The sequence below is a fragment of the Phaeodactylum tricornutum genome, chromosome 3, assembly GCF_000150955.2.
Source record: "Phaeodactylum tricornutum CCAP 1055/1 chromosome 3, complete sequence".
In the NCBI taxonomy this organism is placed as follows: domain Eukaryota; phylum Bacillariophyta; class Bacillariophyceae; order Surirellales; family Neidiaceae; genus Phaeodactylum; species Phaeodactylum tricornutum.
In genome coordinates this window covers 22,228-35,314 of record NC_011671.1, presented here as the reverse complement: position 1 = coordinate 35,314, position 13,087 = coordinate 22,228, and the positions used below count along the sequence as shown (strand labels likewise).

Genomic DNA, 13,087 nt, shown 5'->3' with positions numbered 1-13,087 from the left:
GAGAAGATCGAATCGGTAAAGTCAGCAGTGCAGCTGTCTCCTTCCCTCTAGCACCAGGATTGCATGAACCAGCTGCTATACATATATGAAGTGAACCCGTACTCGCAGCTAAACAGCGCACAAGGCATATGGCCGTAAATTGTTGCTAGCAAAGGAGTTGATAGTAAAAAATTGCTACTGAAAAGGAATAAATGCTAAATTTAGTGATCCTGCTGCTCTATGATTGACCATCCTCTCTCTGGGAGCACGAATCGGAGCTCACTTCTCCATGACTGGAACTGTCCGAGTCTTTTCCGTTTGGAATCGTGGTAGGATCTGCGGGAAGGGCATTTACTTCAGATCCTTGCTGTACTGCCAAGGGTACTTGTGAAGCAGCCAATCTAGCGGTATCCACGGGGGTGAGATTGGACATTAGTTCGTGGTTGCTGGTAGTGACGTTGATCTCCCTCGACGAAAGATTCCCGGTGGTGTTGCGAGTCTGTTCGTCCGCCTCATCAATTCGAACGTGCTGGGATCCAGACTTCTTTGGCGCACGGATCGCCAAGACACCATGCGACAAGTTTGCGTCGACTCGCGCAACATCCACTACGTTCGTATCGATAGCGTAGCGTCGTGAGAACTTGTGTTTCTTGATACAAACCGTGCCATCGACCGACATGGTTTTGCGAACCCCCTGGATTGTTAGAACTCCGTGATTGATGGCCACTTCCAAATCACGAGCGAAGACACCCGGTATATCGACAGTGAGACGAAGACTTGCACTTATTCTCCGAAAGCTCCGCTGGTTGTTGATTGGGTTGACTGTTTTTCGATGCTGTCGCGGCTCTCGCCGCCGCTTGTGCACGTTGGCGTAGAAAGTCTTGTCTCGCTAGCCGCCCGCTTTGTGACGGATGGTGTGTTTGCTGCGAGGCAATCGTAGTGTATGGGTAGTAGGGCATGGTGAAGTTGCATGGGGCTGCGTTGTGAGTGTATACGTGCGAGACGCTTTTCCTGAATGATAGGCGTCAAGGTTTATGACCGAGAATGAATTCTCGTTTGTCGCAAAGAATTGGTATGAAAAGCCACGGCTGGTAAGGTTTTCGATCTTCCAAGAAGACGAAGCCACGCTGATTGAATCCCTCTTTCTGGTAAGATTTCCTCCGTTGAGAAAGGTCTTTAAGTAGGAATCCAGTGCCACAATAGTAGTTCGAATTTCCATTTCCTGGCGTTTTCCCTCTTAAATATTCTTTCTTCGCCCAGAATGATTTGAAATGAAAACAATTGATAAGTCTTATACACAAAAGTCAGTTTCTGTCTCACTGGTCTGAATTTGGAGGCAATTCGAAGATAGCCTGCTTCCGCAGCTTTCTCACCCGAAGTTATACTCTTTTCTCACGTCGTATAGACGGTACGTGGCCTTCTGGGCTTCCGAATGTCGATACACCCTTACTGTGAGTTGATGGCCGTGCAGACGGTGATCCGATGCTCCAGAACTATGGTTGATCCTCAGTCTGAAAAACACCACGGGATCAAGCTAAGGCATTTACGGAGCTGCACACGGACTGTGGCAAACTTCAAAGACTTTGAAGTTGACCGAGATGTAGTGATTGACTCGCCATCTAGTTCGGAATCGACTTCCTGTCGTGATCGGGACCATGATTGTCGACCGTCTCCGTCCTTCTTCGACTCAGAACGCAGCAGTTGGAAGATCCAAAGGCCAGCACACATATTGAAGGAAAAACAGCTGCTCTTGCCATTGTGGGATTGGCATCTGCAAATTTTAACTCAATTTCGGAATTTGCTATAAACGCAAAAAAGGCACTTTTAGGATTCGTTGGAAGCCTAACCGCTGACCGAATCTTACCCCGCATTTTAAAGTGTCAAATAGTATCTGGAATATTCTCGGTCAATGGTTATCTATAGAGACCCTTGACGTCTAAGTCGATCGACGTATACGTTACTGTGAGGAAGGCACATTGATGCTGGCACAGCAAAACCCGGATATTGACAGGCTTTGCGATATATCCAACTCGAACCCCGTCGTTTTTTTATTTTCCTATGAAAAGCATGATTCGTTGTCAGGTCACACAATTTCTTGAAAGCGATGACTGCCACTCGAGAGCGGCATTGATAGAACTTTTCCGATGCGCACAAATAATGCTCACTGTACACCACGGTCAATTCGTCAAATGATCTTCACTGTCAGTTGTCTTTACATTTGTTTCTCTGTTACTGACCAACACTGGAGAATATAGTTTCGGAAAAGCTCTAGTTCAAACTATGAAAAAACGGAAAATAAGCACATCAAAGAAATGGCTTTCTCTGTGCTTCTATCTACCGATCTCCATACTGTTGCTTGAGCATCTTGTTGGTATCTTTCGCTTCCGTAAACAATCAGAATTTCAGGGTCTAACATTTGATCAAGCTTTTCTTATAAACGCTACAGGCCATACTGGATTAACGAAAGCCAAACAGCCTTACAGGAAAAGACCACTTCAGGAGCTTACGCTGGACAACACGAAAGACAGCACGACGCTCTGTGACCCCGATCTGGTCTATATTTTCGATACCGAATTTCCTTCGTCACACGCATCAAACGACAGAAAAATTCCAAGAATAGTTCATCAAACCTCCAGATCGCGGTGCTTGACACCAAATTTGGCCAAAACAACGCAACAGTGGCAATGGGATGGATGGTCTTACTATTTTCACGACGACGACGCGCTCTGGAGATTGTTCGAACAGGAATTTCCCAACTTTCCATTATTGGAGACTATCGCTCGAAAATGCCTCCTTCATGGTACACTCAAAGCTGACCTTTGGCGGTATCTCGTTCTGTGGGTCTACGGAGGCCTATATGCCGATTTGGACTCCGTTCCGAATAAGCTGTCGCCAAATAGCATTCGTCCCAGCGACGACGCTTTCTTTGTCGTTGAACAATACCATTTGCTGTCGCAATATTTTATGGCCACATCACCAAGGCATCCACTTATGTGGTACGCATTTCAGCAAGCGTTGGCGAACTTGTGGATGGCTCCGGATACCGGTTCCATCAATGCCGCCTTTATCACAGGCCCTCACTCATTGCACGCAGCCTTCGTCTTTTTCCGTAAGGATGTAGGCGTTGCAATCGAACCGGCCAAACCAGGCTTTAAACCCGTAAGGTCTGGTCATTTTCTTGGGACTTGGAATAGATCTGTCACTGTTATCGGAGTCGGCGAGAATCAAAACGAGTACGTTGATCGCGATGTGATTAGGCTCAAGCGAAGAGAGTATAGTAGATTGGGAATGCGTCACTTTCAGGATGATGTGAAGAGAGCTAGTGGGGAGTCTTGCCTACGGGGTATACTCTCACTGTACGAAGAAGCAACGGGCGCATCGCTCGGATTCTTTTGAGGGTTTCTTTGCTCAAAGCTTTTCTACGTTTCGATACACTAAGAGACTACGACCAGTATTTGAATTTCTTATCTACATATTTTCTGCTTTTACTGGCTATTGCTAAGCTTTGACTTCTTCGTCAGGGACTGTCTCGACAACATGCTCCCATTCCTTTTCATTGCTACCCGATGACGGCTTTGTCTTGTCATCTTCGATTTCAGGAATGACGGATTGTTTTGGCGCCGTTTCGGATGATTCAATGTCCAACTTGGCCTGCTTCTTGGGAGGCTCGCTGGTGGAATTCTCAATAAGCGTCGATACTGGAATTGTTAAAGCGGGCGGCCCTTCCTTGCGAGGCGCAACGAAGGTCAAGACGCCGTCGGCCAAAAATGCCCTAATCGAGTCAACATCAACTGTCTTGGTATCGACTTCATAGCTGCGCTTGACCGTAGAAGAAAATTGGCCATTTTTCCGCTCTCCTTCGATTGCGATATTGCCGCTAAGACGCGTCACCTTCAGGTCCGACGACTTGACCCCGGGCAGGTCCAAACTAAAGTGAACATTTTCTTCGGTTATACTTTCCGGAGGATATTCTGATGCAACGGCAACCGACACTGATTCGGGCGATTGCTTTTTGGTCAGGGAGATGGTCAATACCCCATCGACCAGGCTTGCCATGCTTGACTCAATGACGGAATCGTCGATCGGAAGCTCGCGATGAAAAGTGACTTGTTTACCAGCTTTGCGCTCCGCCTTCACACGGAGCTTCCCGTTTTCAAGGACAACTTGCACATCATTAGCTTTGACTCCAGGAAGGTCAATGGACAACTTAGTTGATTCTTTGCTTTCCGTCACATGGACGCCACGCGAGTGGTACACCACCGACGCAGAAGCGCTACCATCAGTGATCTTGTTCGAGGAATCAGTAGCTGTTGTGGACTTGGTAGCATCTTCGTTGTTGGGACCGCAGCCAGTCCTAGAGGAATGAATGACAAGCACGCGAGGATCATGGTGATAGTGAAAGGGTGAATGTTGGAACATGGGACGAGGTTGACGAAGGAAGATCATTCTTTCGTTTCAGTTGGCAGTTAGTATGTTGGAAGTTACTGAGCAGTACTTCGAAATCGAAATTGTGAGATGGGAATGAGCAGAGATGAATACGGATGTCTGGATCAGTATGGTGCACGTCTGAGGTGACGATTCGTGACGAAGCTTAAAGGCCATAAAAGAAATTCTTCGAAAATGCCAAGTAGAATGATGCACATTTTCTAAAGAGAAACACAACATTTCCAGTTTTCACGTCACAGTAATGTCTCGCTTACGCGTGGCGATGGGTCGTGTTCTGTCCTCTGCCAAGGCCTGCCAACTGGTCAGCATTTCCGGCTTCCGACGAAACTTCTTCACAGATGTATGGAGTTCGCGAAGCATCAATGATCTTCGTTCCGGTTCCTATTCCTTTCGCTTCGTTCGTTTCATATCCCTGTTTGATCCAAAACATGACAACAGCTGGTGGATCGGCGGCACCGTCAGCTCGTAGTCCCTCCGGCACTGCTATCATTGTTCGTATCTCAAAGTCCCAGACGACCGTGATGTTTTGCTCGTTGCGTGGTGGTCTCCATGTCGACCTTTAGCAGTTCCAAAGTCGCTGTCGCAAAAGAGATATCGTTTGTGATACCGGTGACCACGAGATAATGATTACGGACAGCAAGGTCAAGCTCTCGATTGCGGGAGCACAACTCGCCGACTTGGTTTTGACAGCGGAAGACAATGAACCTCAGGGTGCCGTTACACGAAAGGATATAAATAATTTTGGTCAAGTGGCATTCCCTCGTCTTTCTGTCGACACCGGCAGTCGAGACGTGGCCGATCTTATAGAAAACGTATTGATTTGGTATTGATGAATAAGATTACCAAAATCAGAGTTTTTTCGGTCATCACGTTTGCCGCAACGACGGACGCGGCATGTGTGGGTATAAAAAAGAAAGATAGACACAACAGAAAGCCTTATTTATAATCAGGAAGTTGCTTTGAAAGTCAAACAAAAAAGAATACGACCAACAAGAAGCTTCGACCGTATAAATCGAACAGAACCGGAGTGAAGCTACAGACGTCGAGTAAAAGTTAAGAGATGACACTCCGTAAGTCATAAGTAATCTAGTCCATCGTAAATCTTGAAAATCAATATAAGTTTTTTTAGATACTATTACACAACGGCAGAAAAGTTCTGCCTTCATTCAATTCATCATTTACTCAACCATTCACTCGAAAGCTGCACCACCAGACCAGTCAATACCGCTGTCGGTGTCATCGATTGGTCTTCTCGAGCTGGTTTGCCGCAATCATCTTGATCGTCGTCATCATGGTCATCATCATCGTCCTGATAACTGTCGTCGCGCAGCATACTTTCATCCTCCATTTCACGCAGTATGAAGCGACCCACAGGCAAAGGCTCCAAACCCGATCCGACGAGCACAGATCCTTGCACAAGCAAGCGCTTCCTCTTGGAGTCCATTTTTTGTCCTACCTCTCCATCCAATTCCTCTTCTACTGCCGAGATACGCTCTGCATCTTCCTCAATCCTCCCCCAGTACATTTTTGCATCATCCTGGTTTAGCATGCGGCCTTCGGAATAAGTACTTCCGGAGACATCCCGTCCAAAACCGAACCGCCATATTTGCATCCACAATTGATCGCGATCCTGACCTACAACATCGTACTTGCCGCGTAGAATAGTCGAATCTCCCAAACCCGCCAAAGTTGAGAAAGTGCCGTTCGGGTAGAAGTGAACCTGCATTACGCGAATATTTGTGCCACGATTGTCCTTTTCCACGTCTTGCTTTGACTGCGAAGATGACTTTGCCCTTGGTGCATCGTACACGTATTTATTGTACTTGATGGACCATCGTTTTTCACCTTTAGGACGATTGTTTTGCTGACCGATTGGATGAGAAGTCAACCAGAACGACTTGTTATAGAAGTTCTCCCGATGAAACTTTTCCACCAGGTCGTTCTGGCCGTGTTGGGTATTGAGTGAACCCAGTACTTGCCGCAACACGAATGAGCCCCGCTTAACGGCGTGAAACATGGGCGTTTCAAAAAAAGATGGATGAGATTTGGGATAAAAGAAACGCCCCACTTTCACGGAGCCTTTCGGGACGGACAGGTGTGCATCTGTTTGGTTGTTTGTGGCCAACTGAGAAATCTGCGTTTGCGATGGATGCTCGGCAGAAAGCACAGCTTTTTCCAAGGTAGTATTTTTTGAACCGGAAGCGCTCACGTCCAGCATTCTCGAGTCGTTAGCGGCGAGCATAGGGTTTTCTGCAAGGGATTGTTCGTAGGTGGCGACGACTCTTCCTACCAACAGTGTATCGGGAGGTTTCTCCGCATCATCCCTCGTTTTCTCGACATCAGGTCGATCCGCGGCCAAAATGAGTTTACCGTCCACAAAATCCCACACTCCTTTGGCTACGTCGTGCAAATATTGCTTGCGTGCAGTAAATGTTGACCACGATTGATCTAGATCTTTTTTTGGCATAGTTAAAGTGGTCTCATCCTGATCGCTGTCGAGATACTGTTGAAACGATCCGTCTTCTTTCAGCATGAGCAGTAGATCAGATTCCACCGGTTGAGCTTGGGGAGCTACCTTAGGATAGGTGGTGAATTCCTTCAACGGTAAGGTGTGTTGGAGTGATCGCGGTGTCAACCTCCACAATCCAGCGATGGCACGGCGATTGACTTCTGGTCTATTTCTGCTGCTGGAGACGGACCATTCGAACGGCGTCGTGGGTACAAAAACCAAAAAGAGTGTGACAAGTAGCGATGCCAGTTGCATCGGTTTCGTCGACGCAAAGAAGCCCATCGTTCGGAACTTGCCTGTTTTGGAAATTTAGGAAGAATGTGAGAATTCCGAGACCGAACATGAAACTTGGATACCCCAACACCTGGTTTACAGGCAAACCTGAGGCGAGAACATCATCTTGCGACAACGTTTCTCTTACGTACGTCTATCTTGTAGGGCAGAGCGATAATGGGGTGAATTATGCCAGGTGACGAGTTGATGCTCTTTCCAGTCTGTTCATTGTTCTCGACTGAGAAAAGAATATTAATTAGTGTAACAGTAGGTTGTGCATCGTTTGCCATGGTCAAAATTCTGCAGAAAAAGTCAACGGTGTCTTCGAACACCCGGATGTTGCTGTTCTGATTTTGTCTCTGGCAGTTCGGAGTGATGCCATTTCGTGTCACAGCGTCAAACGAATTTGCTGCAGTCACGACATAACAGTACTGTAAATCATAATTGTTGAGGTTTTTCCTTCACATTTGTGTCGATCAAAGACGACATTTGCTGTTTGCTAATACAATTGTCTGTTATTCTGGACTGCCAAAAAACTATGGTATTAATGTAAATAGATGAGAGGTATGATCGCGTTGGCCAATAGTTTGCTCTCTCATGAGAATAGAGGTAAAATTTCGACTAACTGTAGAGGTAAATTGTGGACGGCCTTTCAGTACCCCTGAAAGAAGGGTAAGTGTATGTAACTTGAAACCCGAAATTCATCACTGGTGTAGTTTGGCCATTTCTACTCTAGCTGACTGTGAATCCATTCAAGATATGCAGCGTATCCGTCGCGATTTTGCCTGTTTCCTTTAGGAGGCTCGCGAAAAATGGATCAGGTGAAATTTGAAGCGATTTCGTGCATATACGAGCGACACAGGAAAACAGGGATTGTGACTCCATGACCACTCTAGCTAGGTGGGTTTTTTTGAATTGCCTCTGAAGCGAAAACTAGCTGTTAATGAAGTTTTGTCACCGGTACAAAGGTTGTGACCGAAAAGACTCGTTTTGTCGTCGGATTCATGTCTCACTCGCTGAGACATCATGGGCTGACTGTTTTCGTTTCCGTGCCTCAATTTTGGAGAGCAGATGCGTCTCCGAAGCGAGTGCGAAAAAGCCTGACTGTGGTGAGTATGAGTTGGCTATCACAACGTTTCTCAAGGAACAGTTTCAACATTGGTATTTCCCCCAAAAGTCTTTCACGATCAGCTGTCACCTTCGTCTCTAGTCTCCAACTCTCTTTTTGCAATGGGACGCGCTCGTCATATGGTACGACTTCTGGGACACGCCATCTTTTTTCTGGGCTGGATGAGACAGCAGCACCAAGTCCGCGCGCAGCAACAACAGCAACACCGAGCCACACCCGAGAGCACTCCATCCACTAGGTACTCTAGTACCCCGTCTAGATCCCCAGAAGGCTTTGGCCCTCCTTTGACCGCTGCCGAGCACACGGTTGGTAAGCAATTTCAGTCTGTGCCACATGTTTGCGTGGAACAAGAGGAATGCAACAACAACGGAGAGAAAACAACACCGGAACGGATCACGGTACCGGAGAGTACTCTGATTACTGCGACGGAAAAAGGGGCTTCTATTGCAACAATGGCAGAAGAAGTGTGCGCGGCGGAATCCTTATCGGTTGACCGACTCCGCCAGCTCCTTTCGGAAGAAGACGAAGAAGACGATCGAACGCTACTCGACGTCTTCGGAGAAGTCACCAAGGAATACCTGACAACCAAAGTGGTAAGCTCATGTTATATCTCGTGCATAAACCAAATTTACGTGAAAGGAATGTACCGGCGCAAGGTTATGTTTGCTTCGCAGATGTGCGCTCAAACCATTTTGTCCATTTGTGGCGTATTCCTCGTTTAGATTCCGGATACAGACTCATCATGTCGTTGGGATTGGCGGTCAACGCAGTGTGAACCAGCCTGCGCCTGTTCTTTTGAGGCACAGTGGGGCGATTATCATTTGGGACGATCATGCCGGCGCCGCTTCGACTACCGTGAATTGGATATGCTAAAGGACGATAGCGGAGCGCCCATAGCTTTTTGCGAAATTGATGCTTCGCAGTTCTGGAAGAACCGACCAGCAACAAAGCGCATCGTTTCTCTCGTGACGCAAACCGTCGAGATTCTCCAGAGAAAGGTGCGGCACCTCACGAGAAAACTTTCACATGGTTTGACCAATAAAGTAACGCGATGGCAACAGCAAACCTGCGGCGATTTATGGGCGCTCCACCAATCGGTCGGGCATGTGTGTCTGCCGGAGAGACAAATACCTAGCAAAACAATTGCCGAGAAACTATTGTGCGGACCGGTTGAGTTTGAAATATGTGAAGACAACGAACACGAAAATGTTGCTCGAAAAGTGTTTGCGGCATTATGAGCCGTTTGCCTTCTGAATGAAAAGGTCACGATTGCATGGTTTCGCCGGGATCCATCATGCAAGCACGTTCGCAACGAGAGACTCTCGCCTGCGTACGAGAAGCCACCCTGTTCGAGTACTCTTTCGAATGCGGGTTGACGTTCAACGAACCTGTGTGTATGTAACATAACTCTATTTGATCACTCGGCACAGTCTATGCGTAAAATAAGTGTGGTGGTGCTACATCAGCAGATCTTCACCCTGTTCTTTTCGTTCCAAGAGTCTGGCTACTTCGTCCCACTGAGACCTGGTAACAGGAGTTACGCTGAGACGGGACATTTTCAGAATCGTCATACTGGCCACAGTTTTGTTGATTTTAGCCTGCGCACGCAATTCTTTCAACGTAATCGGGCTTTCGAAAATGCTTTCCAATTCTACCAACACCGAATCCCATCGACACGATTCAGCTGTCGATTTAGGATCGTAGCCCGGGTGATTAGAATCCAACGCCGTAGCATCTGGAGCAGCGGTCCGTACTACGCGGCAAGTCCCGACAATTGCTGGAGTCTTACACGCACTATGATAAAACCAGCATCGGTCATTCTCCCGCATACTACGTATGTGATTGCGAGCGGCATAGTTCCGGACTCCATCCCATTCTTCACGCTGCCGGGGGCGAGCCTCTAAGTTATGGATCGAAAATTCGCTGGGTTCTGACTTGATCAGGAAGTATTGCGGCTCCAACGAGGTGTTATCTTCCAACCTCTCTACGTTCGACGCCGTCGCCCGAGCAGGTTTTGACTTGATTGCGTTGCGTGCCATGGAGACAGGAAAATATTTGGAGCGACCGGAGAATACAAATCGAGGTGTTGTAGGCGGACGGAAAAACAAGGCGTTTGTCGTATTGCGTGGCGTGAAAAGTATAGATGTGAAGGCGTACTTGATAAAAGTCTTGGCTTTCAGTTGATCCATAGTAAGAGCGCCCAGAAACATGTGAGCACAGTTCACTTTCATTCTTTAAAATTAACTGTCAAATACGCAGATTTCCGTGTCCACGCCTCCGTTCCAACTCGTCGTTTTCAAAGGAAAATACCTGTATTTTCCATTTTTCATCACGAGCCAGATCCTTCACATGCCATGCCAATCAACAGAAGGGCGACGAATACTCTTCAAAATTTCAACCAAAAAAAGCGCTTTTCATAAATATCTGCTGTTCGAAAGTTGGCAGGCCCCATGATTAACAGAAATGTAAGTTGAGGGAGGTCGGTAGCTTTGCTCCTGGTGCTCGAGCCACAAAAGTTTTAAGTCTACACCAATACACTCCTACCTATATATTGACTATAATAGAGCCCAAATATGTAGTGCACTCGTCGCCAAGAAAAAGTAGACCCGAATAGGTGCAATCGAAGCTTAGGGTTCGCTCCCTTTTGTCTTCTCCGAGGAGAGTAGCCTATATTCACCAACTCCATCCACACAACACGAGAGCTCTCTTACTAACAACAAGACCCATATCTGACTTGCAAAGGCCGAAAAATTGATCAATATTTAGAGAATTCCACAGTAGTTCCACAAACCCAGATCGAAGAATGTTGCCTCCAACTTGTTGCCGCAAGGGTCCAAGAAAAATGCACCGTAATACTTGTCGCTATACTCCTTCCTTGGACCGGGCTTTCCATTACAAGTTCCCCCGTTCGTGATGGCTGTATCATATACATGCTGGACGTGACTGGAGTTACGGCATGCAAAAGATATGTGTGCGCCGTTTCCAACAGTAGCTTCCTTTTTGTCGTGTGGGAGCTGAATCCAAATTTCGGGCCAGTACTTTCCATACGCAATCGCAGCAAGCTTTTCGGGATCGCATTCGCCTTGTACATCCAACCGTTCGCCATCTGTTGAATAAACCATTTGACGCTTGGCTCCAACTGTAGTCATGACTGAATCGTAAAACCGAACCATTTCACCAAACTTCTCTTTGGTCGAACCTATGGAAATGTGAGATATGACGCTCATGGTGGGCTCTTGTGACTCAACAGTTAACTGTAGGCGATAGTTCTCGTTTGTACAAGTAGGAATTATTCAAATAACTGTAAGCAGCCGGTTACCAAAGACCGCGTATGTGACGCCTCCAAAGATACCCTTTCGAACCGGTTTTGCTGACCATCTTCTGATTGGATGGACTATGTCTCCATTTTCTCCAATGAAATTTTTTTTGACTGCGACTGACTGTGAGTAACAAATAAGAAGTCAGCGGCAATCAAAGGGAATATACTGTATATAGGTAGTTTCCGTCGGCATTCCTTTGCCATTGCTCAAGGTTAGAAACTATACTAGCTGCAATTTGAAGGTTCGTGGAAATAATATATAATGAGTTTCCGCGCATTAGTCGTTGGCGGGACTAGCGGTATTGGCCACGGCATCGCTTTGGCTCTAGCAAAGCGCGGCGACGTGCAAGTAACGATAGCGGGAAGATCGGTAGCGAGGGGTCATGAAATCGTCGAGCAAATGTCAGCTTTATCACCTTCGCAAACACATCGATTTGTTTCCGTTGACGCCTTTGATCTCCAAAGTGTCCGGAAGCTGGCAATCCAGAACGACCCCAAAGATATTGATATTCTCGTCATGACTCAAGGAATGGCAACAATACAAGGATACACTCCTACAAGAGACGGCCTCGACCAGAAACTACAACTTCATTATTTTTCACGATTCTTTCTTGCTAGCCTCTTCGCAAAGAGTATGAAACCGAACTCACGAATATTCACGGTTCTATCTGCGGGCGTTCACGGAAAGTTTCAACATCTGGAAGACGATTTTGAACTGAAAAATACCTATTCGATCAAAAATGCAGCAGACGCGGCTGGTTTTTATCTGGATGCTGGAATGGAAGCAATCGCGAATGACTGTCCATCTCTTGCAGTAGCTCATGCCGGCCCCGGATTTGTGAATACGAATTGGGGCGCGGAAATGCCAGCGTGGATCCGAGCTCCGTTGCGCCCCCTCCAGCGAATATTCGGCAAGAGCGCCGAAGACTGCGGAGAAACGATGACAATGGCGCTGTTGAGGCTACCGACGGGTTATTCATTGATTGACGAAAATGGCAAAACCATTGAAAATGGGATCAAACACACACGTGCTGAGCGAGACGCTATCGTTCAGAAGACTATGCTGTTGTTACCAGATGTGTGAAGACATTGATTTAACATGCTGTTACTCATTTGGTTGATTGCCAGTGTAGTCCCAATGCAACGCTGCTAAACGTTTTCTTGTAACGTGCAAGAACAGATGGGGGAGCTTGAATCACGTCGCTCTGTGGCATTTACCACACGCTTACGTAGCCTGGTAGCTCAAATTCAATTTTACATCTTTTTGTTTTGCCGTAGATCGTTCGCGATGCACTGAAATCCTTACACTATGAAAACCCTACGCCTTCGTTCCGTTCTCAACAATGGCCTCATATTCTCAATCCCATAGAGCGTGATAATTTCTTCTCGCAACATTGTTCTTAGGGTTAAAATTTGTGTCTGGTTCCTGAAT

General features: G+C 46.9%; 8 protein-coding genes across 8 annotated transcripts; 3 read left to right on the top strand and 5 right to left on the bottom strand.

Moving 5' to 3' along the window:
* Positions 1-173: 173 nt before the first annotated feature.
* On the bottom strand, positions 174-1,004 carry PHATR_43797 (predicted protein). Its single transcript, XM_002185952.1, has 2 exons — positions 845-1,004; positions 174-801 (listed from the first exon to the last, which is right to left on the bottom strand). The coding sequence occupies exons 1-2, from the start codon at positions 936-938 to the stop codon at positions 218-220; spliced, it is 678 nt and encodes a 225-aa protein (XP_002185988.1). The 5' UTR covers positions 939-1,004; the 3' UTR covers positions 174-217.
* A 1,077-nt stretch (positions 1,005-2,081) lies between these two features.
* PHATR_43796 (predicted protein) lies at positions 2,082-3,375 on the top strand (the record flags this gene model as incomplete). The annotated part of the gene is made up of 1 exon (XM_002186229.1): positions 2,082-3,375. The coding sequence occupies exon 1, from the start codon at positions 2,260-2,262 to the stop codon at positions 3,373-3,375; it is 1,116 nt and encodes a 371-aa protein (XP_002186265.1). The 5' UTR covers positions 2,082-2,259.
* Positions 3,376-3,422: 47 nt separating this feature from the next.
* On the bottom strand, positions 3,423-4,915 carry HSP20B (heat shock protein Hsp20; the record flags this gene model as incomplete). The annotated part of the gene is made up of 2 exons (XM_002185951.1): positions 3,423-4,333; positions 4,680-4,915. 2 exons carry the CDS (start codon positions 4,913-4,915, stop codon positions 3,478-3,480), a joined length of 1,092 nt encoding a protein of 363 aa, XP_002185987.1. The 3' UTR covers positions 3,423-3,477.
* Positions 4,916-5,530: 615 nt separating this feature from the next.
* PHATR_43794 (predicted protein) lies at positions 5,531-7,497 on the bottom strand (the record flags this gene model as incomplete). The annotated part of the gene is made up of 2 exons (XM_002185950.1): positions 5,531-7,230; positions 7,356-7,497. The coding sequence occupies 2 exons, from the start codon at positions 7,495-7,497 to the stop codon at positions 5,600-5,602; spliced, it is 1,773 nt and encodes a 590-aa protein (XP_002185986.1). The 3' UTR covers positions 5,531-5,599.
* Positions 7,498-8,437: 940 nt separating this feature from the next.
* Positions 8,438-9,574, top strand: PHATR_43793 (predicted protein; the record flags this gene model as incomplete). The annotated part of the gene is made up of 3 exons (XM_002186228.1): positions 8,438-8,574; positions 8,596-8,929; positions 9,059-9,574. 3 exons carry the CDS (start codon positions 8,438-8,440, stop codon positions 9,572-9,574), a joined length of 987 nt encoding a protein of 328 aa, XP_002186264.1.
* Positions 9,575-9,865: 291 nt separating this feature from the next.
* Positions 9,866-10,276, bottom strand: PHATR_7562 (predicted protein; the record flags this gene model as incomplete). Its single annotated transcript, XM_002185949.1, has 1 exon — positions 9,866-10,276. A coding segment is annotated over one exon (411 nt), but the record flags the coding sequence as incomplete, so codon positions are not given.
* Positions 10,277-11,078: 802 nt separating this feature from the next.
* Positions 11,079-11,563, bottom strand: PHATR_43792 (predicted protein; the record flags this gene model as incomplete). Its single annotated transcript, XM_002185948.1, has 1 exon — positions 11,079-11,563. The coding sequence occupies one exon, from the start codon at positions 11,561-11,563 to the stop codon at positions 11,099-11,101; it is 465 nt and encodes a 154-aa protein (XP_002185984.1). The 3' UTR covers positions 11,079-11,098.
* A 354-nt stretch (positions 11,564-11,917) lies between these two features.
* Positions 11,918-12,739, top strand: PHATR_43791 (predicted protein; the record flags this gene model as incomplete). The annotated part of the gene is made up of 1 exon (XM_002186227.1): positions 11,918-12,739. The coding sequence occupies one exon, from the start codon at positions 11,918-11,920 to the stop codon at positions 12,737-12,739; it is 822 nt and encodes a 273-aa protein (XP_002186263.1).
* Between the last annotated feature and the right edge of the window lie 348 nt (positions 12,740-13,087).

Bases quoted from the DNA above. Each gene is read 5' to 3' on its own strand.
- PHATR_43797 (XM_002185952.1), bottom strand. From the start codon at position 938: ATGCCCTACTACCCATACACTACGATTGCCTCGCAGCAAACACACCAT. The intron at 802-844 runs GTGCACAAGCGG...ATCGAAAAACAG, and splicing joins ACAAGACTTTCTACGCCAAC to TCAACCCAATCAACAACCAG.